The sequence below is a fragment of the Phodopus roborovskii genome, unplaced genomic scaffold (genome assembly GCF_943737965.1).
Source record: "Phodopus roborovskii unplaced genomic scaffold, PHOROB, whole genome shotgun sequence".
In the NCBI taxonomy this organism is placed as follows: Eukaryota; Metazoa; Chordata; class Mammalia; order Rodentia; family Cricetidae; genus Phodopus; species Phodopus roborovskii.
In genome coordinates this window covers 14,395,001-14,421,581 of record NW_026125295.1, presented here as the reverse complement: position 1 = coordinate 14,421,581, position 26,581 = coordinate 14,395,001, and the positions used below count along the sequence as shown (strand labels likewise).

Here is a 26,581-nt window from a genome sequence, read left to right as displayed (position 1 = left end):
ACAGTACCCAGGCACCTCTGTGTCACAGACAGTACCCAGGCACCTCTGTGTCACAGACAGTACCCAGGCACCTCTGTGTCAGACAGTACCCAGACACCTCTGTGTCACAGACAGTACCCAGGCACCTCTGTGTCACAGACTGTACCCAGGCACCTCTGTGTCACAGACTGTACCCAGACACCTCTGTGTCAGACAGTACCCAGACACCTCTGTGTCACAGACTGTACCCAGACACCTCTGTGTCAGACAGTACCCAGGCACCTCTGTGTCACAGACAGTACCCAGCCACCTCTGTGTCACAGACAGTACCCAGACACCTCTGTGTCACAGACAGTACCCAGGCACCTCTGTGTCACAGACAATACCCAGGCACCTCTGTGTCACAGACAGTACCCAGGCACCTCTGTGTCACAGACAGTACCCAGGCACCTCTGTCTCAGACAGTACCCAGACACCTCTGTGTCACAGACAGTACCCAGACACCTCTGTGTCAGACAGTACCCAGGCACCTCTGTGTCACAGACTGTACCCAGGTAAGTGTCCCATGTCTTCCTTACTCATGACTCCTTCAGATCAGGGACAGACAGCCAGACCTGTGTCTATTGTCTCTCATCTGTCCTTGTGCCCAGCCCATTGCTCTGGTAGCACAGTGACCAGGAATGGTCCTCTTACTTCTGAGTGGGGAATGTGGTGACATCCAGAAGTTGTGGGCACAGAAAGGGTACTGGGCTCCTGGAGCTAGACTGGAATTCACTGCACAATTAGTAGGGAGTGGATCTCCCTGTGCAGACAGCACAGAGCAGGGGACAGACAATTGTGGTGTACTTGTTTATGCACACACAGTGACACCAGCCAGGGTCTTAAGGCACCCTCGAGTTCACAGGACCAGAGCTGAGATACACTCAAGGGGCCAACGAATGAAGAAAAACAAAACAAAACAAAATTGTCTAGTTCCAGGCCATGGCCCTACACATTTGATCTTGGCGGGGGTCAAGGAACCAGTAACCTTAGAGAGACCATGGCTGACTTTCAGGCAGCACCTTCGGTGGCTCCACACAGACAGGCAGCAGGTGGTCTGGTACCCATAACAGTTAACGGTAGATGAAGATGGGCCACCTGCTAGACTGTGCCTGGTGCCAACATCACACTGTTCCAACACCGTTTGCCACCTAAGCCACCACCCGGAAGGATCTGGGCCAGGGCATGGATCGGGGAGAGGCAAGAGAGGACAGGCGGTTGATCTGGACCTATGATAGTGGATAACGCATACCCTAGACCTAGACGTCTGGTCTGGAGGCAATGGCCCCGCCTGTCTGATGAGGGAGGTAACTGTACCTAGGGAATCTAAAGAGAGACCTGTGAAGTCAGGACTAAGGCCTGAAGAGCCAGCTGGACAAGACAGGTGATCCCTAGTCGTCGTCGTCCCCCCCCCCCCCGCCTGAGGGTCCAACCCAGCCATAGTGCTCACCTCCTGTCTCTACCAAGCCAGCAACAGACGGCTCTCAGAAAAAAAAAAGTCCTTTTTGGTTGAGCTGAGCCAGCAGTAGGTCATGAAAGGAAGGTCACATGACCTCACTGGTGAGGCGGGGTGGCTGCCTGGGCACTGCACAGGGGTCTGGTGGGCAGGTGACAGTCATGTCTGGACAGCCTCGGCAGCTGCCTTGGAAAACAACGAATCTAGATGATAGCCCTCTACCCCACTCGCCCCAGACTATCTTCCTCACCATACTCCACAGCTGCCAACACCCTTGTGTCCTCTCATGCTTGGCTCCTACTAGGGAGCAAAGTGCCATGCACGCACATACACACGGAGCCCCATCCCTCACCTGCCACGGGTGTATACAGGTTCCCGGTGGAGGCATGTGTGTGAGTTGGGCAGGCAATATTCCCACCCTTTGCCAAGCTTGAGGAAAACAGTCCCTGAAAGCAGGGGGCAGAGGAAAGTCGTTTGGAAATATGCAGCATCCAAAGGCCCTTTCCACTCAGCCCCTCCTGTGGGCTGTGGGTTGGCCTCCTGGAGAGGCCTTTGGCATTCTCTGTCCTCTTCAAGATTCTGGATTTTACATTATGTGGCAGGCACCTGGGTGCAGAACGTATTGAGTCGTGATCTTACCAGGCAACCTTGCATTATTAATAACATGGGGGTGGATCCTGAAAATCTTCATGGGCCTCCTGGGGCAAATCTGTCCAGCTGATGCCTCTGGTTTTGGTTTTGTTTTGAGACGAGGTCTCTCTATGTAGTTCTGGCTGTCCTGGAACTCACTGCATAGACCAGAATGGCCTCAAACTCACAGAGATCCTTGGGCCTCTGCCTCCCAAGTGCTGAGATTAAAGGCATGTGTCAGCACACCCAGCTTACTCAGCCTGTATTTACTCACCAGTGAGAGCTTACCAATGTCCTGGTCAGTGTTTGACCCCCCCCCAGAGCCTTCTCCAAGGCCCCTGCACTCACTTACTAGACTGCTTCCTCACTGGTTAACCCAGGACATAAGTCACTACAGCCGACATTCTGGTGTTGCTCTGGTAAAAGCAGATGCAAGCCTTCCTAAGGACCTTCTCCTGCACACTGCAGCATCTCATCCTGCCACAGCAGCTCCACATTGCATCACAAATAGCAATCACAGCTGTGTTTACCATGTATTTTCACATGTGACCTTGCCAAGGCTACCAGCCAAGGCAAGGGACAGGAAGACTGCGGATACCTGGGCCCCACCCACAGTCTACAGGAACCTGACAATCCCATATTCCATTTTTCCTTTATCTCTGATGCTACCAGCATTATGTCTTCCACCGAGACTGTGAAACAGCAGGACAAATAAACAGGACCATGGGAACTACTGAAGAGATGGCCCACGTGCATGCCAGGGCATCCCAAGGATGACTAGGGCACAGGCGGACCCCCTTCCACAGCCTGACAATGGTGGCCCTCACCCACGCCCTTTCCTGTCCTTGCAGGAGGTTTGCCTAAAAAGTTGGCAAGTGAAGCCCCAGGTTGCAATCTGCAGCCCTCCCACTGCGCCCGCCTGTTTTCGTTACGGAGGGAAAGAGCTCGAGAGCCGTGTTTATAACCCCCTTTTAGATAACAAATCACATTTTCTTTTCGCCTGCGAGTGTGTTGAATTGATATTTTTTTCCCCCTCAGTTTAATGGGTTTGTGTGTTCAGGAATGATCTTCATCAACCGAAACTCCTTATTGTGTTTGATGTAATGTCAGCTTTCATTACGTGCTTCTGTGTGAGCCGGGCACAGGGAAAGGCTGAGCCCCCTGGAGCCCGGGCCCCGCCCCAGCCCCCACCCAGGCCTGTCTTCCAGGATGGGTGGGTGGCTGGCAAGTTTGGATGAGGCCGGAGATGAGTTGGGAGGGCAAGTTGACGCCTGGGTATAAAACCTTCTTTTTCCTTGCCCTCTTAAGTCACCGATCCAGAATGCTTGACTGCATGTAACCCCAGGACCCCTGAAGACAGCCTGAGATGGTTGCCTTAAACATTTTCAAATTCTGCCCATCTGCAACCATTAGCCACAGACCCAGCATCTGGTCAAACCCTCCCCTGGAGGTATAAAAGGCTCAGAGAGAGGGTGAGCCAACCCTAAGGTCACACAGTATGCCCTAGCCAGGCTTTGATTGGGTAGGGTAGCCTATGTGACTTCCACCCCTCGTGGAGTGAGAGCTGGCTCTGTGCATGCTGCCTTGCAGGCAGGTCCTTGGGGACAGATTAGGCCACAAAGAAACAGCCCCAGATGTGTAAGGAACCCCTGGGACAACACTAGAGGATTTCCTTGTATAAAAGCACTGAGGAGCGCCTGGGGAGAGAGACTTGGACCGTGGCCCTGGCCCTAGCGCCCACCAGGGCAAAGTGGGATAGCCCCTTCTGTGCCAGTGGCACTTGCTGACACTAGGCTCGCCTTCTGGCGGCCTCTGTCAGCTGCACTCGGTTCTGATTAAAGATCATTAAACATGAAATTAGCCCGTTTGTGTTACGGGTCCCCGGGGCAGCGGGTGATTATGACGTGCAGATGGCCAAGAACCCAGGCGGTAGGCAGGCAGACAGGCACGGGCCAGGATGGGCAGGCAGGTACATGTGAGTGAGGGCCACAGGCAGGCATACGGGCCCAGCTTTGTTTATTCCTGCTCCTGTTGTGTAAACCCCTTTGCATTTCACAACAAATCACAGATAATTAATAAGTACATGCTCGTAATGAGCAGGCTTTTTAATAGAAGAAATTGGAAGATGCAGTGTGAAGTCATTATTTCGCAGTTGCCCAGGCTCCGTTCCGATTCTCTATCTTCCTCACTCCCTGGTCCTGCCTTAGCCAGGCTCTCAGCAGCCAAGCTGGCTCTGACCCTGCCCTCAACCAGCCTGCAGGGCGAGGCCCTGGTACCCTGTGTCAGGGGAATCTGGGGTACCGCATCCTTCTAGAGAGCACCAAGGACCTTGGGGTGGGGAGGCAGGGCACCAGCAGCACTGACTCATCCCACACTTCCTAGGGTGGCTTTGGGTGGAGGAGGGGACTGTATCCCTCCTAGAGGAATCCAAAGAGCTATTCTAGGCCTTGGACCTAAGGGTCCAGGCTGCAACTTGGCAGCCCCAGAGCTACAAGCACTCATCACCAACTCCTCTCTCATCACCAGGAGGAAGACATCCTGTACTATGATGCCAAGGCCGATGCTGAACTGGTAAGAGTTCCACCTGTACCATAGAGGACAGGAAGCTGCCAGAGCCACACACACACCCTCTTCTGGGTCACAAAGTTCTCAGCTGTAAAATGGGTATTAAGACAGCACTCACCGTTCTGAACTCGACCATTCTGAGTTCCGGTGAGTCAGTCTCTCACCTTCCACAACTCCCTAGAGGTCCTCGATCCTCCGGGGCTGTGACTTCATTGACACAATGGGCTAAGCTTCCCCTGCACAATGTGGAACAGGCTGGGTCTTCCTCCCCGGGCAGAGTGGTAAGGTGTTGGACATCAGGACAGTTCAGTCCCAGCATGAGGGGCTCCCTGAACACCTTGGGAGTATAGGGAAGGGGGAGTAGTCCGGAGGGCCTTCCTGGAGGAAGGCATGTGAGAGTGAGGTACAGCGACATCCAGGTCCCTCCCCAGGACAGTGGAGGCTCCCCTTGCCCCTGTGATTCAGGGAACATAGATAGCATCGGGAACATAGAGGGCCCGTGGCCTGGCATCACCATCAGTGCTTAGCCCCCCCCCCCCCCGCATCACTTGGTGGCCTCAGACACAGAGGCATCTGAGCTCCTACATCTGTTTTCTGATGAGTCTCAACTACGCTAATCTCCCAGAGGTGGTGACACCAGTCCTATGCCGTTCTGTCCCCATATCCCATGAGCTTAGGTCGGCTAGGGCTGGCTTGTAAGGTAGTGAGGTCCCCGTCATGAAAGGGCTCGGCGAGGATGATCATGAAATAAAAGGCTACAGAGAAAAGCAAGAGTGTTTGTGGGTTCGGACACTTGGGAGCAGATAGTGCTCAGTGAGCTTCTCAACGTCTGACTCCAAAGCTCGGTGGTTGAACCCAGCTGTAGACAGAGGTGGCACAGTGTCCAGCTCTGGCCTGAGCTGGCTGATACAGCAAACCCAAGGTCCAGCATTCCCTTTTGGGTCCTGTAGGCCTGGAGGCTTTCCCAGCCTGAGCAGAGGTAGCCCAACACACAAGATGGGAGAGCAGCAAAGGATACCTGTACGGGAGACCACAGTGCCAGGTTGGCCTAGGAAACCTCAGGGAGGGCAGGGGGCCGAGAAGGAGGGGGTGGGCTCAAGCAGGTGCGCTTCCCCTTGGCTGAGCTCCGTGGCTCCCAGAGAAGTTGCTAAAATTAAAGCTGGAATCTGAAATTCAAATGAAGAGCGAACCTTTAATTAGACCCTGAATCTAATTCCTTACCCCCCTCGGCAGCGGGCTGTAATTTTAGCAATCAGTGCATTAAATATAAAGCAGGAGACTGCAGTTGCCCACTGCACCGAACCCCTGGGCTGGAGCTGGCACTGAGAGGCTCCCTGGACAGCCTTGTACCCAAATCCTGAACACCATGGGAGTGTAGGGAATGGGGAGTCGTCCGGAGGGCCTTCCTGGACACTGTTCCCTGCTCCCAGCAGACCCCAACCCTGACTCTAAATGCCTGACTCTGCCCCCCAGCCCTTACCTAGTAAGGAAGCACTGCTCTAGATGGGGCTGTGCTGGACCAGTGGGACCAGAAGCCGCCAGGCCCGGTATAAATAACAACACACACTCACTGACTCTACAGCTTGTTGTGTTGTGTTGTTTGGTTTTGTTTTTTGGGGTTTTTTTTGTTTTGTTTTAATCTTTGCCAGAGGTACAGTTAGAGATCTTTCTAGACCATTTACTTTTAAATTGCCAGCCAGAAGGTGGGGGTAAGGGAAGAGAAGGAAGGAAAAAGTTCGCCAGCTGAGAGCTTATCAGAATGGAATCCAAATGTCACATTAGTTGGGAAAGTTGGAAGATTAAATTTTCCAGCGCCCTTCATCTGCTGCTGACATTTGGGGGCTTTCTTCTCCCACACCTCTCTCCCTCTAAGGAGAGTGTACGTGGTGTATGCCTCCCAGCCCGCTGACTCCCTACTCCAGCTTGTATGCTAAACCGCTGCCGACTCTGGCTTTAGCCAGCACATTTTAGGGGCTCCCCAAAGTAGGCAGGAGGTGGGGTACCCAGTGAAGGGCAGGAAGGACAACAGCCTCAATTTTGTTCTCCAGAGCCTTCCGTGGAAAGAGCTGTGTCCTAGGAGACAGCCTGAGCAGTAACCTAGAGGCTGGGACACAGTAAGCGGGGTGTGTCTGGGCCACAGGGAGCTGCAGAGGAGCAGCAGCTCTGGAGACCCATTGTGAAGAGAGGCTGGAGGGAGCCTGAGCTGAGCGTAGTCAAAAGGGTCTTGGGTGAGGATACAGGGTGTGGGAGTGTATGGATCGGTCCACGCGGCTCCCTTGCCTTCCTGTCTGGCTTTTTATTCTCCCCATCCTCTCTCTGCCATCTTCCTTCAATGCTTCCACACCTGCACTGGAGCCTGCTCGCCCATGGGTTGCAGCATCGACTCTGTAGCTGCAGCCCACTCTTGCCAGCCCGTGGTAGCAGGCGGTGGAGGGGGTTTGCACAGCGCATGCCCAGCCTGCCTGGCCGAGAGATCCCATAATTGGCACCTGTCAGGCGGCTGCAGCTCGTTTTAGAAAATCAACGGGGGCCTTTACAGTCCTGCTGCTAGCAGGCATGGTGGACCCTCCCTCTGTAGGTCACCTGGTCTCTGTGTTAGTCCCCACTCAGCTCTACAGCTACCCTGCACAGGGGATGGTGCCCCAGATGGAGCTGAGGCTGGTGTTCTCTCTCTCTCTCTCTCTCTCTCTCTCTCTCTCTCTCTCTCTCTCTCTCTCTCTCTCTTACTCTTACTCTCTCTCTCTTTCTGGGAACCTGCATGCAAGAAATGGGTGGGACTCAGTGGGGAGTATGGGGGTGCAGAGCTTCTGAGGCCTCGCTGTAATTGCACAAGGCGTGTCCTTGGAAGTCTGCAGCCCACTCCTAACTGGCTCTCCAATTGCCTCCTTTGCTGGCGGTTGCTTTTCAAGGATGTGGAGAAGGGGTCATTTTGGCTTTGGTTTTAGTTGGGATTTGGCAAATGAATGGTGGATGTGATGGCCAAGGGCAGGTAAATCCACAAGCCTTTGGGGTGAGAGGTCCGTCTGCTATGCCCATGTTTTCCCATATCTCTCCTTCTGTCTCTTGTCTCTGCAATAACCTCTGCCCTTAAGATGACCCTATCTTGTGGATTCCGGCCCTTCCCATGCTCACTTACAAGCCTAAAGAACCTACTCACCATTTTCCAGCCCTGACACGGGTGGGGTTGCTTTCTGCAGGATGACCCTGAGGGTGAAGACGTGGAGAGGGGCTCCAAGGCCAGCACATTAAGGCTGGACTTCATGGAGGACCCAAACTTCAAGAACAAAGTCAACTATTCATACACAGCTGTTCAGATCCCCACGGACATCTACAAAGGCTGTGAGTGTGAGATGGGCAGGAACAGCCCTTCCCCCTACACAGGGTGGGGGAACGGGACACAGCCCACTTCCCAAGCGTTCCCGGGTCCCTGAGGTGGAAGGCTAGTGCAGCCTCCTGCACTCAAGGTCATGCATGTTCATTTCTCTGACTTATCCACATATAGGCCTTCAGTCACTCAGAATTGCTTGAAACAGCCTCTTGCCTTTGCCGGTGTGGGCTCAAGCTTGTGTGTATACAAATCCCGCATATACCTTGCTTCTCACTGCTGGGCTGAATTCCCTCAAAGCAGTTCCTCGACACCCATGACCTTCTCTGACTCTATTAGGAGGGCCTGGGGAACCCAGCATAGATGGACACAGAGATTAAGGACAGCAAACCACCAGCCATAAACAGCAGACACAGACTTGCTTAACCCACTGGGCTCTGTGGCACACAGCTGAAAGAGTGGGAAATTGTTTCTAGCCTGGAGCAGCCAGAGGGTGTGGTGAAGGAGGACCAGGAAAATGTAGTTGAAATTCCAGGTCCCAGGGATGGGGCCGCTTTGCACCATGGGGAAATGGGGTCACTATAGCTTCAGTGCGTTGCTGGAGTGTTCCGCGCTCGGCATCTTCTCCTACACCATACCAATTTCCTCCAGCAGTAGACTGAAGGCCCTGGTTCTGACACAGCTACTTGAGCACCTACCTATAGTACAGCCTCAGAATCCACTGAGCTGGGAGCCTGGGGCCTGGGGAGCTCAGGGTAAAGGTGGCAGAGCTGCTGTTCAGAAAACAGGGATTCCTGGGGTCTCCCAGGAAGACACTGCCACCCACAACATCAGCCAAGTTTTCTGGGTGACCTCAGGTTGGGTGGGGGGGGAATGTCCCCCACCATCAGGCTGCCCGGAGACCCCCTGTTTGAGCCAGTCGAGGGGCACTATCACAAGCAGGCACGCTAATTAAAACAGGAGCCACACAACCCTCCCCAGTCACCCCTCGCTACCCACACAAATTACATTTTATATGTTTTTTATTTACTGTGTCACTTTTAATTAAATCTGTAATCGCCTGCCTGAGGGGGCATGGCCCCATTTCCCAACGCAGTGTGATCTGAGAGTATATGCACATGGGTGTGGTATAGGGCGTGTGCATGTGGGGGTATTTGCATCAGTGTGTCCTGTAGGTATGTTCCTGTGGTCACAGACATCTGCAGGGACAGCCCACCTGGAGCAGGGATCACCCTCTGCTGGCAGCTTGAGGGACTTGGAAGTTTCTCAGACAGAAAGGCTGAGGTCAGGTGGTAGGCAGGCTCTCTGGCAGACTCACAAGACAAATGGTATTATGTGAAACATTTGGGGGCCTCGCTTCATTTTTCCTTAAAAAGAAAAATAGAAAGTGTTCGACTCACTGGGCTTCTAAATCAGAAACAGGACCATAACGCAGTGTTCAATAGGCAGAGCCAATGATAGAAACAGGTTTTGTGTTCATATTGTGGTCAGTTAAGGGGAGACAAAGAGGGGGATGAAAGCCAAGGAGAAGGAGCTAGATGGCAGAGGACACGGCAGAACCCATGCACACAAAGGAAGGGCAGCAGGGTGGGTGAGGGTATGTCAGGCCCCTGGCAGGGCCACCAGCAGAGACCTTGGAGGCTGTCATGCACAACTCATCTGCTCTGAGGGAATCAAAGCCTCAGAGCCTTCTCTGGCTGCCACTTGAGATCTCTGATAGGGATCATGGAGGATACAGTAGCAGGGCTCCCGGGGAGGGGGGGGGCAGAAGGCAACTAGGAAGAAATACTGAAGTCAGAGACCTGGCAAAAGCAGGTGTTGCATTTCTGGTTTTTTGTTTTGGTTTTGGTTTTTTTTTTTTTTTTTTTTTTTTTTCTGTTCAGGAACTGGGACAGTGTACACATAAAAACATGTGTCCCACACACATCAGGTAGACTTAAGGATGCCCTGAGTTATGGGACAGGAATACCACCCAGTTTGGTCAACAGGGTAGAGAGCAGCCTTACCCTGCGAGGGTGTGGAGGAGTGTGTCTGGCAGGAGGGAGAAGTCACTCGTGTGCAGCTATAGGAGTTAGGCAGTGGTAGGTATGGGTGACTGATGGTAGCATATGAGATCTCCTGTGTGCCCCTTGCCCATGGCAGCAATCGTTTTGCTTGGGTAGGTAGGCTTGGGAGTAAGGACAGGGTTCCTACATGTGGCTGGAAGCACAGAGATCAGAGGGTGCAGGCTGTGTGGACATATGCATATGTGTGCAAGTGCACGTGCCTATGTTGGAATAGGATCCTGGCCCCGCCCCTGCCCCTCCACAGCCCCCACCTCTGCCCCTGCCTGCTCCTGGCCCCAGCTGATTAATCACGGAGCTGAGTGGCTTCCAGCTTATCAGGTACCTTAATAGCTGAATAATTCCAGCCCCATCAGCAGGCCCTTAATTGCTTTCTTGTGGCTGCGGCCTGGAGTGCATGCTGAGTGGGTGAGCTCCCTGGGGACCAGGCCCAGGCTCCAGGCAGCATGCTGGATGGGGGCCCAGCTCACAGCTCCCTGCCACCCAGGCGGCCCTTCTCCACAGGCCACAAGTCCCATCACCCTGCTTGCTCATTGAGGCCTGGTTAACGGGTAGGCTGAGAGGTTCCTTTGGTGATTTGGAGGGGGGGGGGTAAGAAAATCTTCTTGGGGGGGGGACTAGTATAACCCCAAGTGAGATCCTGGAAAATCAAACAAAGTCTGGGCAGGCAGAAAGCAAGGGAGGCCATTGAGGGTGTCAACCTAGAGCTCCTCACCCCAGCCTTCTGTCCTGCCCCCCAGCTACTGTCATCCTCAATGAACTTAACTGGACAGAGGCCCTGGAGAATGTCTTCATCGAGAACCGTAGGCAAGACCCTACACTTTTGTGGCAAGTCTTCGGCAGTGCCACAGGAGTCACCCGCTATTATCCAGGTAGGTGCCAGCCTGTCTCCTTGGCCCGTCCAGCATCCACCTTGCTCCACCTCTAAGCCCACCCATCCTGAGGTGTGCAGAGTACAGTAAAGCAAGTCATTCTTGTAACTCCCATCTGCTCCAGTCAGGCCCTTCACCCCCTCTTTCCACAGCCACACCATGGCGAGCCCCCAAGAAGATCGACCTGTATGACGTCCGAAGACGACCCTGGTGAGTGAGCAAGGAGGGGCTGAAGAGAGAGACCCCTTCAGCTCCCCATCTCTTGCCTGCCCCCCTCCCTCTCAATGTCCAGACCTCCGAGCAGGGCGCAGCCAGCTCTATCCAATTTTCATTTCACACATCGCTGCCACTGGAAAATGGATCCCATCACCCAGGCAGGCCGCCCAGCTGCCTCTGCCCCCACACATACCGTCCACTACCCAGTCCCCCCTCCCACTCAGAACTGAGAGATCAGACCAGAAAGAATGTTCCCCGGGTAGATACAGCCTCTGCCAGGTTAGCCACCCCCACCCTACTCCTTTGATCCCTAGACAGCCCTGCCCTCTGCTCTACCCTACGCCAACACCTTCCCTCCCTCCTCCAGTCAAACAGAGCCAGACTCTGTGAGGCCTCTGCCTGGGGCGGAAGACACAAGCCACTGAAGCGTTCTGCCCATCTGTGGATCACCTGCCCCTTACAGCTCTTATTTGCTTAACAAGGGACTAACTCACTCACGTCATGAGAAGGGACTGTCTTTTTTACAGAGCATGGTCTCCCCAGTGCCCAGACCCATTGTGACCCATGTAGTGCATGGTCAGTAGAGACACATGGGTCAATAAGTAGGAAGGGGAAGGAAGAAGCCACAGACCCTGGGGTGCCGTCCCTAACTGAGTCCCCTCACCGGCAGGTATATACAGGGGGCCTCGTCACCCAAGGACATGGTCATCATTGTGGATGTGTGAGTGAGCATTGCGGGCTGGTGGGGTGGGGCCAGGGCTGGGTTCTGCTGCCTGGGAACATTATGAGGAAAGGGCAGGAGAAACTCGAGAGCCCACACATACATAGCTCCTGCCTGGTTCCCAGGAGTGGCAGTGTGAGCGGCCTGACTCTGAAGCTGATGAAGACATCCGTCTGTGAGATGCTGGACACACTCTCTGATGATGACTATGTGAATGTGGCCTCAGTGAGTGCCCAGGTGGCAGGCAGGCTGGGAACTGATCACCCCCATCCAACTTGTTCCCATGACAACCATCAGCCTTGTGCAACAGCTGTCCACTGAGGCCACTCACCACCCCACTGTCCCCACAGTTCAACGAGAAGGCGCAGCCTGTGTCTTGCTTCACACACCTGGTGCAGGCCAATGTGCGTAACAAGAAGGTGTTCAAGGAAGCTGTGCAGGGCATGGTGGCCAAGGGCACCACAGGCTACAAGGCCGGCTTTGAGTATGCCTTTGACCAGCTACAGAATGTGAGCCCCATGGGTGGGCAGATGGGTGGCCAGGGGTGGGCAAGGGATCAGGCTTAGTGATGGGAAGATAAAGATGGATGGCTTTGTTAACACTAAGCATACAGCTTAGACAGATAGCCCACCTGCTGTGAGGGAGGAGGGCCAGAGGGCCAAGCTTACCTACCAGAGAAGGGAGGCCCTAGCCTGGACCAACCTGTGAGAGCCCAAGGACTGCCTGACTCTATGTTCACCCTTGACTAGTCCAACATCACTCGGGCTAACTGCAATAAGATGATCATGATGTTCACGGACGGGGGCGAAGATCGGGTGCAGGATGTTTTTGAGAAGTATAATTGGCCCAACCGGACGGTGAGACTCAACCCTGGTGGGTGGCTGCCCTGAACTGAGCCCAGGACAGGAAAGGGCTGTCCTCAGTGGCCACAGCGATAACATCATTGCTCCGACAGGTGCGCGTGTTCACATTCTCTGTAGGGCAGCATAACTATGATGTCACGCCCCTGCAGTGGATGGCCTGCACTAACAAAGGTACCTGATTGGATTTCACTGCCAGGGCACGTGCCTGCTATGTCCTGCCGTCAGCTGTCCATCCATGTCCCAGCTGTTTGTTTACTCACTGTCTGTCCTTCCATACAGATGGTCATCTAATGCTTTGTCTGCTTGGTGGGCTGTCTTACTTGTCTATCTGACAAAGCATGTGTCTGCCCATTTGGCTGTATGTCCCCTGTCCATCTGTCCAGCTTTTCTGCTCCTACAGCTGTTTGCTGATCAATCCATCTCTCTGTGCATTTGGGTAAACTCTGAGTGTTACTGATGTCCTAGAATGAGGCTCCTTGCTCCTCCCTATCTCTGTTAACCATCCCTACCTCTGCTGCTTCCTTAGACGCCTGTGATCTACCCTCTTCTGTAGCACTGGTCACAGTGCCCAGGGAATGGCAAAGAGCAAAGGAGTTGGGGGAGGGTGGGGGCGGGGGTAACCGTACGCAAAGGGCTGGAGATACACCCTAGGGAACAGTACCGCCTGCACTGGGGGGTCTTGCTGTGCCCGTCAAGCCCACCTCTCCTCCCTTTCCAGGTTACTATTTTGAGATCCCTTCCATCGGAGCCATCCGCATCAACACACAGGTGAGGTTGTGGGGGAGGCCGCCCCTCCTAGCCCTTTGCTTCTTCCCTCTAGTTGCTGCTGAGTGCCTTCCACTACCGTGGACCGAAAGTGACCCCTGGTGGCTGCTGAGGCACATGGCAGCAGATGAGAGAAAGTGAGTCGGGAAGGACATTTAGTACCTTTCCTCTCCATACCCAGGAATACCTAGATGTGTTGGGCAGGCCCATGGTACTGGCAGGCAAGGAAGCCAAGCAGGTGCAATGGACAAACGTGTATGAAGATGCACTGGTAAGGCCTTTGGGCAAAGAAAGGGGGCTGAAGGCCTTCCCTCGGGGATATACCCACAGGGTCAGGGTCCTAGAGGGCCCCCTTATTGGTGTTGACCAAGTAAAGGAAAATGACAGGTTGGCCTATGCCTGAGCCCCTTCTCTGAACACTCAGAGTGGGGACAGGACTGGCCACAGGAGACCCCATCTTCCTCCTCTCCCTTCAGGGGCTGGGGTTGGTGGTAACAGGGACTCTCCCTGTTTTCAACCTGACACAGGATGGCCCTGGGGAAAAGAAGGTGAGGTGCCCAGTGGGCTAACTGGGTAAGGGATTGGCATGCCTTTAGTGGGTCTGGGGATGGATGTGGGATAGGATGTCCTACAAACTTGGCAGAGCAACTGTCTGTGTTAGCAGCTTGAGGCCTCTAGTATGAGCCCTGGGCCAGGGGTCCCACTGGGGACTTGACTCGTTATAGTATACTGTCCATTCCTTTGTGCCCAGAACCAGCTAATCCTGGGCGTGATGGGCATCGATGTGGCCCTCAATGACATCAAAAGGCTGACTCCCAACTACACCGTAAGTGTCCACCTGCCTCACTATTCTGCTTCTCTTCCCATGGTGACACAAGCCAGACTCAGCAGAAGAGATCTGGGGGTTGAAGGGGCCTCTGAATTCAGAGAATCGAGAAAGGCTTGGGGGGGGGGGCAAAGCTGGCGCTGGCTAGCTTCACGTGAAGGACTAGACTGTGACTGTTTCAGGAAGGTCTTACTTGTCCTAAACATCCATTTCCCATGCTAATACTGTATTGTGAGAGCAGCTGCAGACAAATCATAAACACGTGAGCGTAGTTATGGCCCATATCGTTTCGTTCCATTTTGTTTGGTTAGCTTTTTGAGACAGGGGCCCTCTATGTAGTCCTGACTATCCTGGAGCTCACTGTGTAGACTGACCTTGACCTCAGAGAGCCCTATCTCTGCCTTCTAAATGCTAGGATTAAAGGCATGCACCACCATGTCTATGGCCCATTAATTTTTATCTGTAGACACTGATATTTGAATTGTATATTATTTCCACATCATAAAAGATAATAATTATTTTGATTTTTAAAAAATTCAGTGTGGATGACTCTTTTGCCTGCAAGTATGTCTGTGCACCACGAGTGTGCCTAGGTCCTGTGTCATCCAGAAGAGGACACTGGATCTCCTGGATCTAGAATTACAGATATTTGTGAGCTGTCATGTGGGTGCTAGGAATCAAAACCAGGTCTCAAGAAGAGCAATCAGTGCCTTTAACTGCTGAGCCATCTCACTAGTCCCTTCTTTTTTAGTTTTTTTTTTTATTTTATTTTATTTAAAAACATAAAACCTGACTGGGTGGCGGTGGCATTGGCGATGGTGGTGCACGCCTTTAATCCCAGCACTCAGGAGGCAGAGGCAGGAGGATCTCTGTGAGTTCAAGGCCAGCCTGGTCTACAGAGTGAGTTCCAGGATGCTCAGGACTGTTACACAGAGAAACTGTGTCTCGGGAAACCAAAACAAAAAAACCATAAAACCCATTTGGGGCTCACATTCAAATTATTGCAACAGGTGACAAGCCAGATTCAGCCCTTCCCAGAAGTGTGCTGGGTCGGGCACTGGGGACTGGGAGCAGAGGGAACCCTTCCAGACAAAAGCCTAAAAGCAAAAGGCAGAAGCTAGAGCCAGAGAAGGGCTGGGATGACATTTGGCTAGAGAACCTATGTCTCAGCTATGGAGGCAAGGCGGAAATGTATGACAGCTTTAAGCCCGAACCATGTGAAACCCTTTGTTTGGCCTGAGAGATCCCACATATAATAAAAAACGATCAGAGGCAAAGGCTGCTCCCTGGGTCCCACCCACTCCTACTTGCCTTCCACCAGGCCTGCAGGGTTCCCAAGAGTCTCCTGTACGACAGTGACACTGAGGTGGGGATAGGAAAGCACAATTTGAGAAAGCAGTAGGTACAAGAGGGCCACAGCGATACAAAAGCAGCCTCCCTGTGGGCCTCATGCAGGTGCAGAGGTAGGGTTGGCTGGATCCTCCATGGGAAATGAACAATGCCTGCCTGCAGGCTTCGTCAGTCTTGGTGGGGGCTGGTTATGAGGGGCACCCAGCCTGGCTTCAGAGGCAGAGGCAGACTTAGGGCCATATGGCAGGAGGGGACCTTTGGCCAAAGGAAAGCAGCGTGGGAAATGGAATAGAGAACAGCTCCTAGTGTAAGAAACCCCCATGCAGCCCTCTAAGCCCCCATCTGTCCCTCACAGCTTGGCGCTAATGGCTATGTGTTCGCTATTGACCTGAACGGCTACGTGTTGCTACATCCCAATCTCAAACCCCAGGTAAGCCAGGTGGATGGCCTTGGGGGGGCAGATAAACCCTCCAAGGTGAGGACCCCTAGTTTCCTATCTGGCTTCCTACAGACTACCAACTTCCGGGAGCCTGTGACCCTGGACTTCCTGGACGCCGAGCTGGAAGATGAGAACAAGGAGGAGGTGAGGTGAAGGCAGGAAGGAGGGAGGAGGTGGCTGGCACAGGGGCAGGGGGTTCACACCTTTGGCCCTTGCAGATCCGTCGCAGCATGATTGATGGCAACAAGGGCCACAAGCAGATCAGAGCGTTGGTCAAGTCCCTGGATGAGGTATGAAGGCACATGACGGGGAACAAGGGCATGAGGATGGGCACCCATCCCCACCCACCCACCCTAGCCTGCTCACCCAAGAACCTGACACAGCCTCCTCTCCCAGAGGTACATAGATGAGGTGATTCGGAACTACACCTGGGTGCCTATAAGGAGCACCAATTACAGGTAAGTGAGCCAGATCTGGGCAGAGAAGGGGAGAGTGACTCCAAAGTCTAAACCCAAATATTTCTCCCTCTGGCACCCTGTCCTGAGACGTTTGGTCCCCTAGGGCCTCCCCCCCCTGCCCCGCCCCTGTGGAGCAAGCAGCAGGTCCTGGAAGAACAGGACTGAGGACAGAGCAATGCCCCTGACATCCCCCAACCTGGAGGGTCTCCTGGGTACCACACCCCAGGGATCATCTCAACACTCACTGACTGCTCACAATCAGCATCGCAGCCGCAGAGCTAGTCCCGACCCTGTGGGCCAAGCACTATAGGCGCAAGCTATTTTTGCATGCCCCTCACGGCTGCTCCGTGGTCTGTCCTGAAAGGCCAGGGGCATTGTCACACCCCAGGAGCAGCCCATGCTGCCTCCAGGCCCTCATGTAGTTCATGACTGCCCCTCAAAAGCTCCCTGTTGGTCATGAGGCCGTGGTGCAGGCGGGTGCTGAGGTGTGCAGTAGGGTAGGGAATCACTTTGGGGCTAGTAGTTTCAAGGCCTTCAGGGTGGTTGGCGGAGAAGAAGGCTCAACCCTCCAAGGTGCTAACTCCTGGGATATGCAGCTATGCCCGGGAAGTGTGGCTGCCCCTGCTTGGGTCTCTCTGGCTCCAAGGCCCTAAGAAGGGAGTGTTAGTGAGACCCACCCTGTCCTCGTCAGTGACCTGTGCTCTCTTCTCCCCTCCTCCCCAGCCTGGGGCTGGTGCTCCCACCCTACAGCACCTTCTACCTCCAAGCCAACCTCAGTGACCAGATCCTGCAGGTCAAGTGTAAGTGGCCTGGCCCCTGCCTGCGCCCTGCACCTCTGCCTCTGCCCCTGCACCCTTGGCCGGCCCTAGGCAGCATAGCCAGCCGCACTTGCCGGCAAGGCAACCCCTCTTGCCAAGTCTGCCCAGCCTCAGGCGTGCCCATGGGCTGGGGAAGCAGCCTTCAAAAGTCTGTGGAAATCTGCATGCTTGCCTTTTCTCAGATTTGGTTCTAGACCATTCTCTCATGGTTTCCGTTGAGGATTGTTTTTGGTTTTTCCTATCCCCTGCCCTCCCTTCTTAGCCTGCCTGCCCTGAACCCTCCTGGGGTACATTCCTGGAAGGCAATCCTGCCCCCCTTCTTCTCTCCTTCCCCTGTTACCCCTGTGGTGCCCCCTCTGTCCCAAGGCCACTTGTCCTCTGTTCCTCCTCTGCCCTCTACTCCTTCAGGCCACATTCTCCTAACCCTCCCTTTCTTCTTCTGCTCAGTCCCTCCATTTCCCTCTGGCTGTCCCCATCCCTTCTTCTCCCCAACTCAGAAGCCCCGCCCGCCCGCCCTCCCTCCCTGTCTGTCTGTCTGTCTGTCTTCTTCCCGGTCTCTTCCTTCCCTTCCTCCTCCCTCCCTCCTTGTTTCACCTACTTCCTCTTTCACCCCTACACCCATCTCTCTTCCCTCTCCCTCCTCGGCTTTCCCACTCCCCTGCCTGTGGCTCCCCATGCATGCCTGCTCACCATGGGCCTCTCTGGAAAGGCCTGCATCTCAGGCCTGGCCCTGCCTGCCCAATGCCAGAGGTCACTGGGAGGGAGGCTGGGGCTCCGGCCCCACCGGGCGCCCCCCACCTGCCTGGCCGACTGGGGCTCATCTCCTTTGAGTTTCTCGCTCTCTCTTTCTCTCTCATGTCGTTTTTTGCAAGAAGTTTCCTTTCGGTATGATGATGAGACACAATATTTTCATTCAAACAGCCATTGAATAAAATATTGTTTGTGCCCCTCCCCTCCCCCTCCCCCTTTTCGTTTGTTTTTGTGTTTGTGTTTTTGTTTTCCTCGCTTTCTCTCTTGGTGGACTGTCCCAGTGCCAATCAGCAAACTGAAGGGCAAGTATATTCAGAACCAGTGCCCCCTCCTCTCCCCACCCCACCCGTCCTCACGCCCCTGCTTGCCCCCCTTCCTGCCCAGGACCAGCCACACCCCTGCCCTTTGGGGCTCCCTCCCAGCATCCCTTGGCTCCTCAGTTCTTGCCTTTCCTCTGATCCTGACACCCCTCTTAGACCCAGTAGCCCACTTCCGGGGTGTCTGCAGAGTTCTCCAGTGTGTCCCGTGGGCCCAGACCCCTTTCTCCTATTCCCCCGTCCTTGTGGGACCCCATGGAAAGCTCTCTGCCTCCCCATTTCTCTGCCCCTTCAAGACAACTCAACAGTGGGGGCAGGGCTGGATGCTCCACCACCACCCACCCAGCAGGGCAGGATGCACGAGATGCCATTCCTGGATCAGCCTTAGAGGGGCTCATATAAGGCTGTGGGAGAGGGAAGCCCCAGCAGGCAACCCTCTAATGGCACTTAGGCCTCTGGGTTCTGCTGTGGCCCCACAGCTCACAGCCCTCCTAGAAGAGAGGTGACAAAGCTCAGAAGCCTTAGTGGAGGGGTCACACAGGCGACCAGGCCATAGGAGGACACGGCTAACCAACCATCCTGGGTAATGGCTGTGTCCTGCTGTCCCCCAGTGCCTTGATAAGGACCCTTGGGCTATCCCTGCTCTTAGGTACTTGCTGATCCCAGGAAGGGTCTGTTGGTGTGGGAAAGCTATTCCCCTGGGGAAATAAAGGCAGACTCAGAAGGAACTGTAGGCTTCACCAGGCATGGGGTGGATCTTCTGGATCCCAAGAGCCAACCAAACAGTCCAGAGGGAACCAGGCTAGTGACAAAGATCAATAGATGCTGAGCCACCAGGCCTCATCAGAGAACAACGGAAGTTAGAGGGGGTGGTAGAGGAAGATGTCCGCCATTAGTACACAGAGGGCTGCCTTCCCAAGGAACATCTGACCCTGACGAGCATGGAGAACCACATGGGGACATCCCCCAACATGGAGGCAGAGGACTCCCCAAGAAACCTAGAGGACCTGCCTAGCCTAGTTCAACAAAGGGGATAAGCTGTCCTTGCTGGCCTGGGTCAGGGCGGGTTGCATACCCAGACCCACTGGCATGAGTTGTCTTTTTCACACCCCACATACTGACCCTAGAACTTCAAGGCCCTGGTAACGGGGCAAACTTAGTATAGTCTCCATCCTTGCCCCTCCTCCCTCCTCTTTCTTTCTCCTCCTCCTTTCCCCTCCCCTTTGGCTTGTGTCCAAACCCTGCCTCACAGTCCTATCAGAAAGGAACAGTCCAACCAGTGACTGCCCAGCCCCTCAAAACACCCCAAGTTTTCTATGTCCAGAACTTTGCAGTGCATCATGGGAGTATTTGGGGACAGTGGAAATCCCTCTTCTGGGATAACTAAAGCCCTGGGATAAAAAGAGTTTGGAATGTGGGTGAGGATAGGGAAAGCCAAGGGTGATGGCACAGGCCTAGAATCCCAGCATTCAAGAGGCTCGGGTGGGAGGGTTTCCATGAATTCGAAGCTAATCAAGACAGTAGGGACCAAAAAAATACATACGGAGGTGGGCTGCCAGAATTATACTAGCCAGGGGCCCTGCCCTCACAGATGCACATAACAGTCCTGGGGAATATAGTTTAGTTGCACAGTGCTTGCCATTGCCTGGCATTTACCAAGTTCAGTGCCACCATCACATACACCAGATGTGATGGTGGGTGCCCATATCCCAGCACTCTGAAGATGTATGCATGAAAATCAGAAGTTCAAAGTCATCCTCAGTTATATGAGGGAGTTCTAGGGCAACCTGGACTGCACAAGATCCTGTCTCAAAAAAATAAAATAAGCACACAGCAGAGTAACTCAGTCCAGCTGGGCAGAAAGAGAGGCCATAGTGGCACCCTACAGGCATAGTCTCAGGTCTGTGAGTACATGCCCATATAAAGACAAACATGCACACACTCGGACATCCATGCCACATGCGTGCACAGCTCATAGTCACGGCTGTTAGACCACCACCCAGGTGCTCCCAGCATTTTCCCCCTGGCTACTCCTAGGAAGGGAGGAGGCCAGACCTTCCCCCACAAGCCCTGTACCCCCAGCTGGGAAAGCAGGTGTGCAGAGCCCAACAGCACACAGTATGGAACAGCCCCTGCCCCATGGGTTTCCCTTCACCCAGCACCCTGTCCCAGGAAGGACACCCACCCTCACACCTCCACGATGCACTGCACTGCCTCCGCCCCCGGCTCTTCTCACCCGTCTCTGGTTGGACTGTCTGTGCCCGTGAGAAACCCTTTCGGTTTGGCCATGTTGATGCCTGACACAGAATAAAAGCAAGACCTACCAAAATGCAAACAGCTGCGGCAGAGAGAGATAAAAATCCGCAGCCAAAAGCCAATTCCCTTCCTCAAAGTCTCTTTGGAGGCAAAGGAAGCTCAGCATGCGGTTTCTCCATTATGGATGTGATAAGAACAAGACTGGCGCCTCCCCCAGACCATGCATATATATAGCAGTGTGTGTATATATATGTGTGTGTGTGTGTGTCCGTGTATATGTGCTATACAGCAGTATGGAAGCATATACAGCCACGCCAAGGGACTCACTGCCGACAGAGGACCAGGCCCGGGCAACATATTGGCTACAACTGCCCTTTTCCTGTGATGCTGTAGTCTCCACAGGCCCTACACCCTCCTCACCCTCCCTTCTCTCTGGCTCAAACCTGAACGCGGACGTGGCGGGTTTCCTCTTTGCTGGTGTCTTCCCTCCACCCCAAGCCACCTTGTCCCTACCTGTCCCTCCAGCCCCATCAGCTCTGAGCCCTCTGGCCTCCTGCCTCCCCAGCCCCCGCCGGATAACCCCCCCGTTTCTGTTGCAGATTTTGAGTTCCTGCTCCCAAGCAGCTTTGAGTCTGAAGGACATGTTTTCATTGCTCCCAGGTAGCTTGCGTGTGGCCTTGCTAAGGCGCCCTCCCCTACCCTGACCGCCCTGGCCCTATCTCCTGCACTGCTGCCTGGAGCTCTGTGTGTCTTTGTTCTGTGCACTGTTGCTCCTAACCCTATACATAGCCCGGTATGTACGGCTGTGTGCATACCCAGGCCATGTAGCCGCACCAGACAGCAGTAGCCAGTAGCCCACAGCCTATCTCCCACCAGGCCCCGGGGCAGACGGGCTTTGGATTCTCTGCTACCTTCTGCGCCCTCCCAGGCAACCAGGAAGGAGCGCTTTCCTCCTTGGGCTGGCCTGTTCCCTCGGCACACCCTCGCTGGGCAGCTGCTGCTCTGGTTCGTGGTGCCCTGCCCATACTTCACCTGACCCCCCCCACCCCCATTGTCCTGTGTCAGTGTTTGTGTGGGTCTGAGCGCTGAGCCAGCCAGAGCCCCTGTGGGTAGTGCTGCGGTGACTCATTGAGGAGTGGGAAGAAGGGCAAAGGCTTCCAGGAACTTCTCTGGCAAGTGAGGGATCAGGACCCCAGATCCAACCCTGGGGTTCACACTCAGTGTGAACACATGCATCCTAGTGTGCACACAATCTGCCTTGGACTACATCTGAAGAGGCCATGGCTCCTGGTGCTAAAGCCCTCTCTTGTGATCTGGGTTCTGAATGAGGACAGTCCCCGGCACCACCTGGGGCTCTGGACACTCCTAACCTCTGTGTGAATGCGCCCATCAGTTTCGGACTCTCTGTAGATGTCTGTACTTGTGAGTCATTGTGTACATGTGCAAGAGGCCAGGAGCAAATGTGGGGTGGGCTGGATGCATTAGTGGTTGGGAATGGATGGTAAGATAATGTGCAGAAGCTGAGAGAAGAGGTTTGTTTGTCACTTTTATAACTGGCTCAGGAGCGCTGGATATGTGTGTGAATGAAGTACCCCGCAATGGGAACATACATATCACCTGTGTGATATATCTTATGCACAGGTGTGTGGGTGTCACCAGGTATGTCCATACAGAGGATGCACTTCATAAATGCACTGAGGGCCAGTGAACCAGGGGTGGCTGAGAATCCAGTCCCAAATGCTAAACTATGGGTCCTGGCACAGCCTGGGGAAATAGCACTTTCTCTTTTTCCTTCAAGACAGGATCTCTCTGTATTGCTTTGGAGCCTGTCCTTGAACTCACTCAGGCTGACCTCAAACTCACAGAGATCCACCTGCCTCTGCCTCCTGAGTGCTGGGATTAAAGGCATGTGCCACCAATGCCCAGCTGAGGCACGTTTTTTTTTTTTTTTTAAAAACTACCCACAGAGTCACTATCACGTAGGGCACTGTGGAGGTTCCTGGTGGCGGAGAAGTGAGTAAGGGATTGAACAAGAGAGATGGTTCCATCCACCAGGGCAGAGACAAACATTGTTCTCCAAGAGCCTTCTCGAGGCTCTACCATACCCATGTTTGCTGGACCCAGATCCTGAGCCTGGTGAGGGCCTGCTCACCTTGAGGAAGAACATACCGATCAGAAGGAAAAGCCAGTCCAAAGACCCACACATTCCCACTGACTTCCCAGCTGTGGCATGATGAAAACAGCGAGCCCCAGGAAACCAAAATGCATTGTCCAAAGACGCAAGGCCAGGAGGAGGCAGGATGAGGTCTTAGACGACTGACAATAGCAAGTGCTAGTACTCATCCCCACCTCATGCCCATGGGAATATTGTAAGGCACACAGCTGGATGAAGCAGCTGCTGACATTTGCATTTCCTGAGGCCTCTTAGGTGCACCATCTGGGTCCAGCCATACAGGTGAGATGGCAAGTTCTGCAGGGCCAAGACCAGGAAAGAGAAAACCTACCAGAGTGGAGGACACAGACCCTCTCCCTCTGTCCACTCTGCCTACCCTAAGTTCAAGCAGTCTACAGGCCCATGGTGACCACAGCCTGTGAGAACATCCATGCCCCTCCCCTCAATCTGGACTTCTCAGGCAATGTCCAGGCCAACCTGTCAGGAAGCCTGGATACCTCTGCCCTGTGCAGCCCCCCAAGCCCACTGTTCTTGTCCCTCCCCATCCCCAGAGAGTATTGCAAGGACCTGAATGCCTCAGACAACAACACTGAATTCCTAAAAAACTTCATTGAGCTCATGGAGAAAGTGACTCCAGACTCTAAGCAGTGTGAGTAAATGGCAGGGCATCTGGATCTGGGCAGGGCCTGGGGTCAGGACATAAGGAGGGAGGCAGGGGTCCATACCCAGAAGAGCCTGGAGACAAGCAGGCAGGGCCTGGACCAGGGCATAGAAAAGGCTTTCACCAGAGCTCTGGCGACCGGGGGAAGGAATGACGGGAAACTACAAAAAGACATTCTTCCAACTTACCCTTCTATTGCAGGCAATAACTTCCTTCTGCATAACTTAATTTTGGACACGGGCATTACACAGCAGTTAGTAGAACGTGTGTGGCGGGACCAAGATCTCAACACGTATGCACCCCACCCTGGCTGTGACGATGTGTGGCAGGAGGCTGGGGTGGACCCACAGGCCCTGGCCTTGCATAGTAGAAGGCAGGCCTGTGACCCCACCTCCCTGTTGCCCCCAGGTACAGCCTGCTAGCTGTATTTGCTGCCACAGATGGTGGCATCACACGCGTCTTCCCCAACAAGTAAGTGACCAACCCCACTCGCCAACAACTTTCCCTGTCTGGGACCTTGCCATGACTTTACTACCCAGAAGCCTCTGCACTGCTGAGACCATTGTACACCACAAGCTGCCTGTGATGCAGAGTTGTGTGCCCGCTGAGCTCTGCCTGTCTTGGGTGCTCTAGGGCAGCCGAAGACTGGACAGAGAACCCAGAACCCTTCAATGCCAGCTTCTACCGCCGCAGCCTGGATAACCATGGTTATGTCTTCAAGCCCCCACACCAGGACTGTGAGTGTCTGTCCCTGGTGCCCGGCAGGACTGTGAGTGTCTGTCCCTGGTGCCCGGCAGCTGGTGGGAGGCCTCGGCTGAGACCAGGGACATTTGAAAGAAAGGCTATGCCAAACACTACGGAGTACTATAGGCTTAGACTGGGTTCAGCCCTGGGTTGGTAGGGCCCAGTTTGGAACAGCCAGCATGGCCAGCCTTCACTCCTGACTGCTCCACCCATCCATCCCAGCCCTGTTAAGACCACTGGAGCTGGAGAATGACACAGTGGGCGTCCTCGTCAGCACAGCTGTGGAGCTGAGTCTAGGTCGTCGCACACTGAGGCCAGCAGGTGAATGCTAAGACTGAGGTGGGCGGAGGCAGTAGTCAGGAAGCCAGATAGGCAGGTAGCAGATAGTCCATTGCTCTCTCCCACAGTGGTGGGTGTCAAGCTGGACCTAGAGGCTTGGGCAGAAAAGTTCAAGGTGCTTGCCAGCAACCGCACCCATCAGGACCAACCTCAGAAGGTATTTGGGTAGGGGGAGGGGAGTAAGCCCAACAGTGTCCTCTCAGGAGTCCCCAAGGACCCCTAACAAGCCCGCCACTCAGAGTGGCTCCAGCACCTACGGGAAGGCAGGGGGACTGGCATATGAAGGGTAACAGAAACGAGGAAAGCTGGCCGGCACCTTACAGCTCCATTCTCTGCCCAGCAGTGCGGCCCCAGCAGCCACTGTGAGATGGATTGTGAGGTTAACAACGAGGTGCGTGCTCTGATTCTGCTCTGCACCCCTGGACTCCCTGGACCCCCTGTGACTCCTAGCCTGACCTTAGTTCTTGACACCCCTACCCTGACTTCAGTCTTGCCAGACCTAGAGTAGTGGCCCCCACCACCACCACTCTGAGCAGTTTGACTGCCAGAGCCTGAAATAATCTGGGGTTGGACCCCTCGCCATAGTCATCTCCCTTCCGGACCACTTAGGATCTACTCTGTGTCCTCATTGATGACGGAGGATTCCTGGTGCTGTCAAACCAGAACCATCAGTGGGACCAGGTAAGGATGGGGAAGAAAGTGGAAGGGAGGTGTATATATAGGTCAGAGCCTTCTAGAGGTGTGGCACTGCCAGCCCCGTGACTATTGCTCCCTCCCTGCATCTCCAGGTTGGCAGATTCTTCAGTGAGGTGGATGCCAATCTGATGCTGGCACTCTACAATAACTCCTTCTACACCCGGAAGGAGTCCTATGACTATCAGGCAGCCTGTGCTCCCCAGCCTCCTGGCAACCTGGGTGCTGCACCCCGGGGTGTCTTTGTGGTGAGCTCCCAAAAAACGCCTGGAGATGGGGAGTTGGGAGACCCGCCTAGAGTGGCCCCTCCCCCAGCTCTAACATTCGAGGGAGCTGGGGTTGTGACCTAGAGCCCGAAGCAACAGTAGAAGTGCATGCTCTTCTCTCCACTGCAGCCCACCATTGCAGACTTCCTTAACTTGGCCTGGTGGACCTCTGCTGCCGCCTGGTGAGCCCCGGAGGAGTGGTTGGTGAGGGTGGCCGGTAAGGCGCTGCCTCTGCTGACCGCCAGTACTCGGTGCCCCGTGCTCTACAGGTCCTTATTCCAGCAGCTACTCTACGGCCTCATCTACCACAGCTGGTTCCAGGCAGGTAGGAAGGGCTTTGGGAGGCTCGGCCTCAAAGCCACATCCCCCGGGTGGGCGGGGCTTAGGGCTGAGCCAAGCTGAGGCCGACACCGTGTCAGGGTCTGTGGGCGGGGCTGAGGCGTCTGGGCCCCGCAGACCCGGCAGAAGCTGAGGGCAGCCCCGAGACGCGCGAGAGCAGCTGCGTCGTGAAGCAGACCCAGTACTACTTCGGCTCGGTGAACGCGTCCTATAACGCCATCATCGACTGCGGGAACTGCAGCAGGTACCTGTACGGCGAGGGGCGGGGCGTGCCGGAGGGGGCGTGGCCCGCCTGGTGGGGCGTGGCCGGGGCAGCGGCTCCGGGGTGGAGCGAACCTCCAAGGCCCCGCCCCCGCCGGCCGCCCCTGCAGACTGTTCCACGCGCAGAGACTGACCAACACCAACCTCCTGTTCGTGGTGGCCGAGAAGCCGCTGTGCAGCCAGTGCGAGGCGGGCCGGCTGCTGCAGAAGGAGACACACTGTATCCTGCCCCCGCCCTCCCCGCTGCCCCCGCCCCTCCTCCCCTGTGCTCCCCTCCGCGTCGCTGCCGCGGCCTGCTCCTTGACTCCCCACCCATGCCCAGCGGACGGCCCGGAGCAGTGTGAGCTGGTCCAGAGGCCGCGATACCGAAGAGGCCCCCACATCTGTTTTGACTACA

The 26,581-nt window shown here is 54.8% G+C and overlaps 1 protein-coding gene across 1 annotated transcript in view; it reads left to right on the top strand.

Moving 5' to 3' along the window:
- Cacna2d2 (calcium voltage-gated channel auxiliary subunit alpha2delta 2) overlaps positions 1-26,581 on the top strand; it is a 130,073-nt gene that overhangs the window by 101,324 nt on the left and 2,168 nt on the right. Inside the window, exons 5-38 of the mRNA XM_051205055.1 lie at positions 4,631-4,675; positions 7,867-8,008; positions 10,798-10,929; positions 11,082-11,139; positions 11,816-11,866; positions 11,992-12,091; positions 12,217-12,375; positions 12,616-12,723; positions 12,822-12,900; positions 13,448-13,497; positions 13,676-13,765; positions 13,971-14,042; positions 14,246-14,320; positions 16,026-16,100; positions 16,182-16,253; positions 16,328-16,399; positions 16,506-16,567; positions 17,291-17,367; positions 18,417-18,437; positions 21,308-21,368; positions 23,433-23,530; positions 23,744-23,834; positions 23,951-24,013; positions 24,176-24,279; positions 24,509-24,607; positions 24,694-24,782; positions 24,969-25,016; positions 25,235-25,306; positions 25,414-25,566; positions 25,714-25,766; positions 25,854-25,909; positions 26,041-26,167; positions 26,295-26,404; positions 26,507-26,581. The exon at positions 26,507-26,581 is cut by the window's right edge and continues 8 nt beyond it. Of these exons, the coding sequence (XP_051061012.1) occupies positions 4,631-4,675; positions 7,867-8,008; positions 10,798-10,929; positions 11,082-11,139; positions 11,816-11,866; positions 11,992-12,091; positions 12,217-12,375; positions 12,616-12,723; positions 12,822-12,900; positions 13,448-13,497; positions 13,676-13,765; positions 13,971-14,042; positions 14,246-14,320; positions 16,026-16,100; positions 16,182-16,253; positions 16,328-16,399; positions 16,506-16,567; positions 17,291-17,367; positions 18,417-18,437; positions 21,308-21,368; positions 23,433-23,530; positions 23,744-23,834; positions 23,951-24,013; positions 24,176-24,279; positions 24,509-24,607; positions 24,694-24,782; positions 24,969-25,016; positions 25,235-25,306; positions 25,414-25,566; positions 25,714-25,766; positions 25,854-25,909; positions 26,041-26,167; positions 26,295-26,404; positions 26,507-26,581 (2,839 nt within the window). The remainder of the gene's footprint in view (positions 1-4,630; positions 4,676-7,866; positions 8,009-10,797; positions 10,930-11,081; positions 11,140-11,815; positions 11,867-11,991; positions 12,092-12,216; positions 12,376-12,615; positions 12,724-12,821; positions 12,901-13,447; positions 13,498-13,675; positions 13,766-13,970; positions 14,043-14,245; positions 14,321-16,025; positions 16,101-16,181; positions 16,254-16,327; positions 16,400-16,505; positions 16,568-17,290; positions 17,368-18,416; positions 18,438-21,307; positions 21,369-23,432; positions 23,531-23,743; positions 23,835-23,950; positions 24,014-24,175; positions 24,280-24,508; positions 24,608-24,693; positions 24,783-24,968; positions 25,017-25,234; positions 25,307-25,413; positions 25,567-25,713; positions 25,767-25,853; positions 25,910-26,040; positions 26,168-26,294; positions 26,405-26,506) is intronic.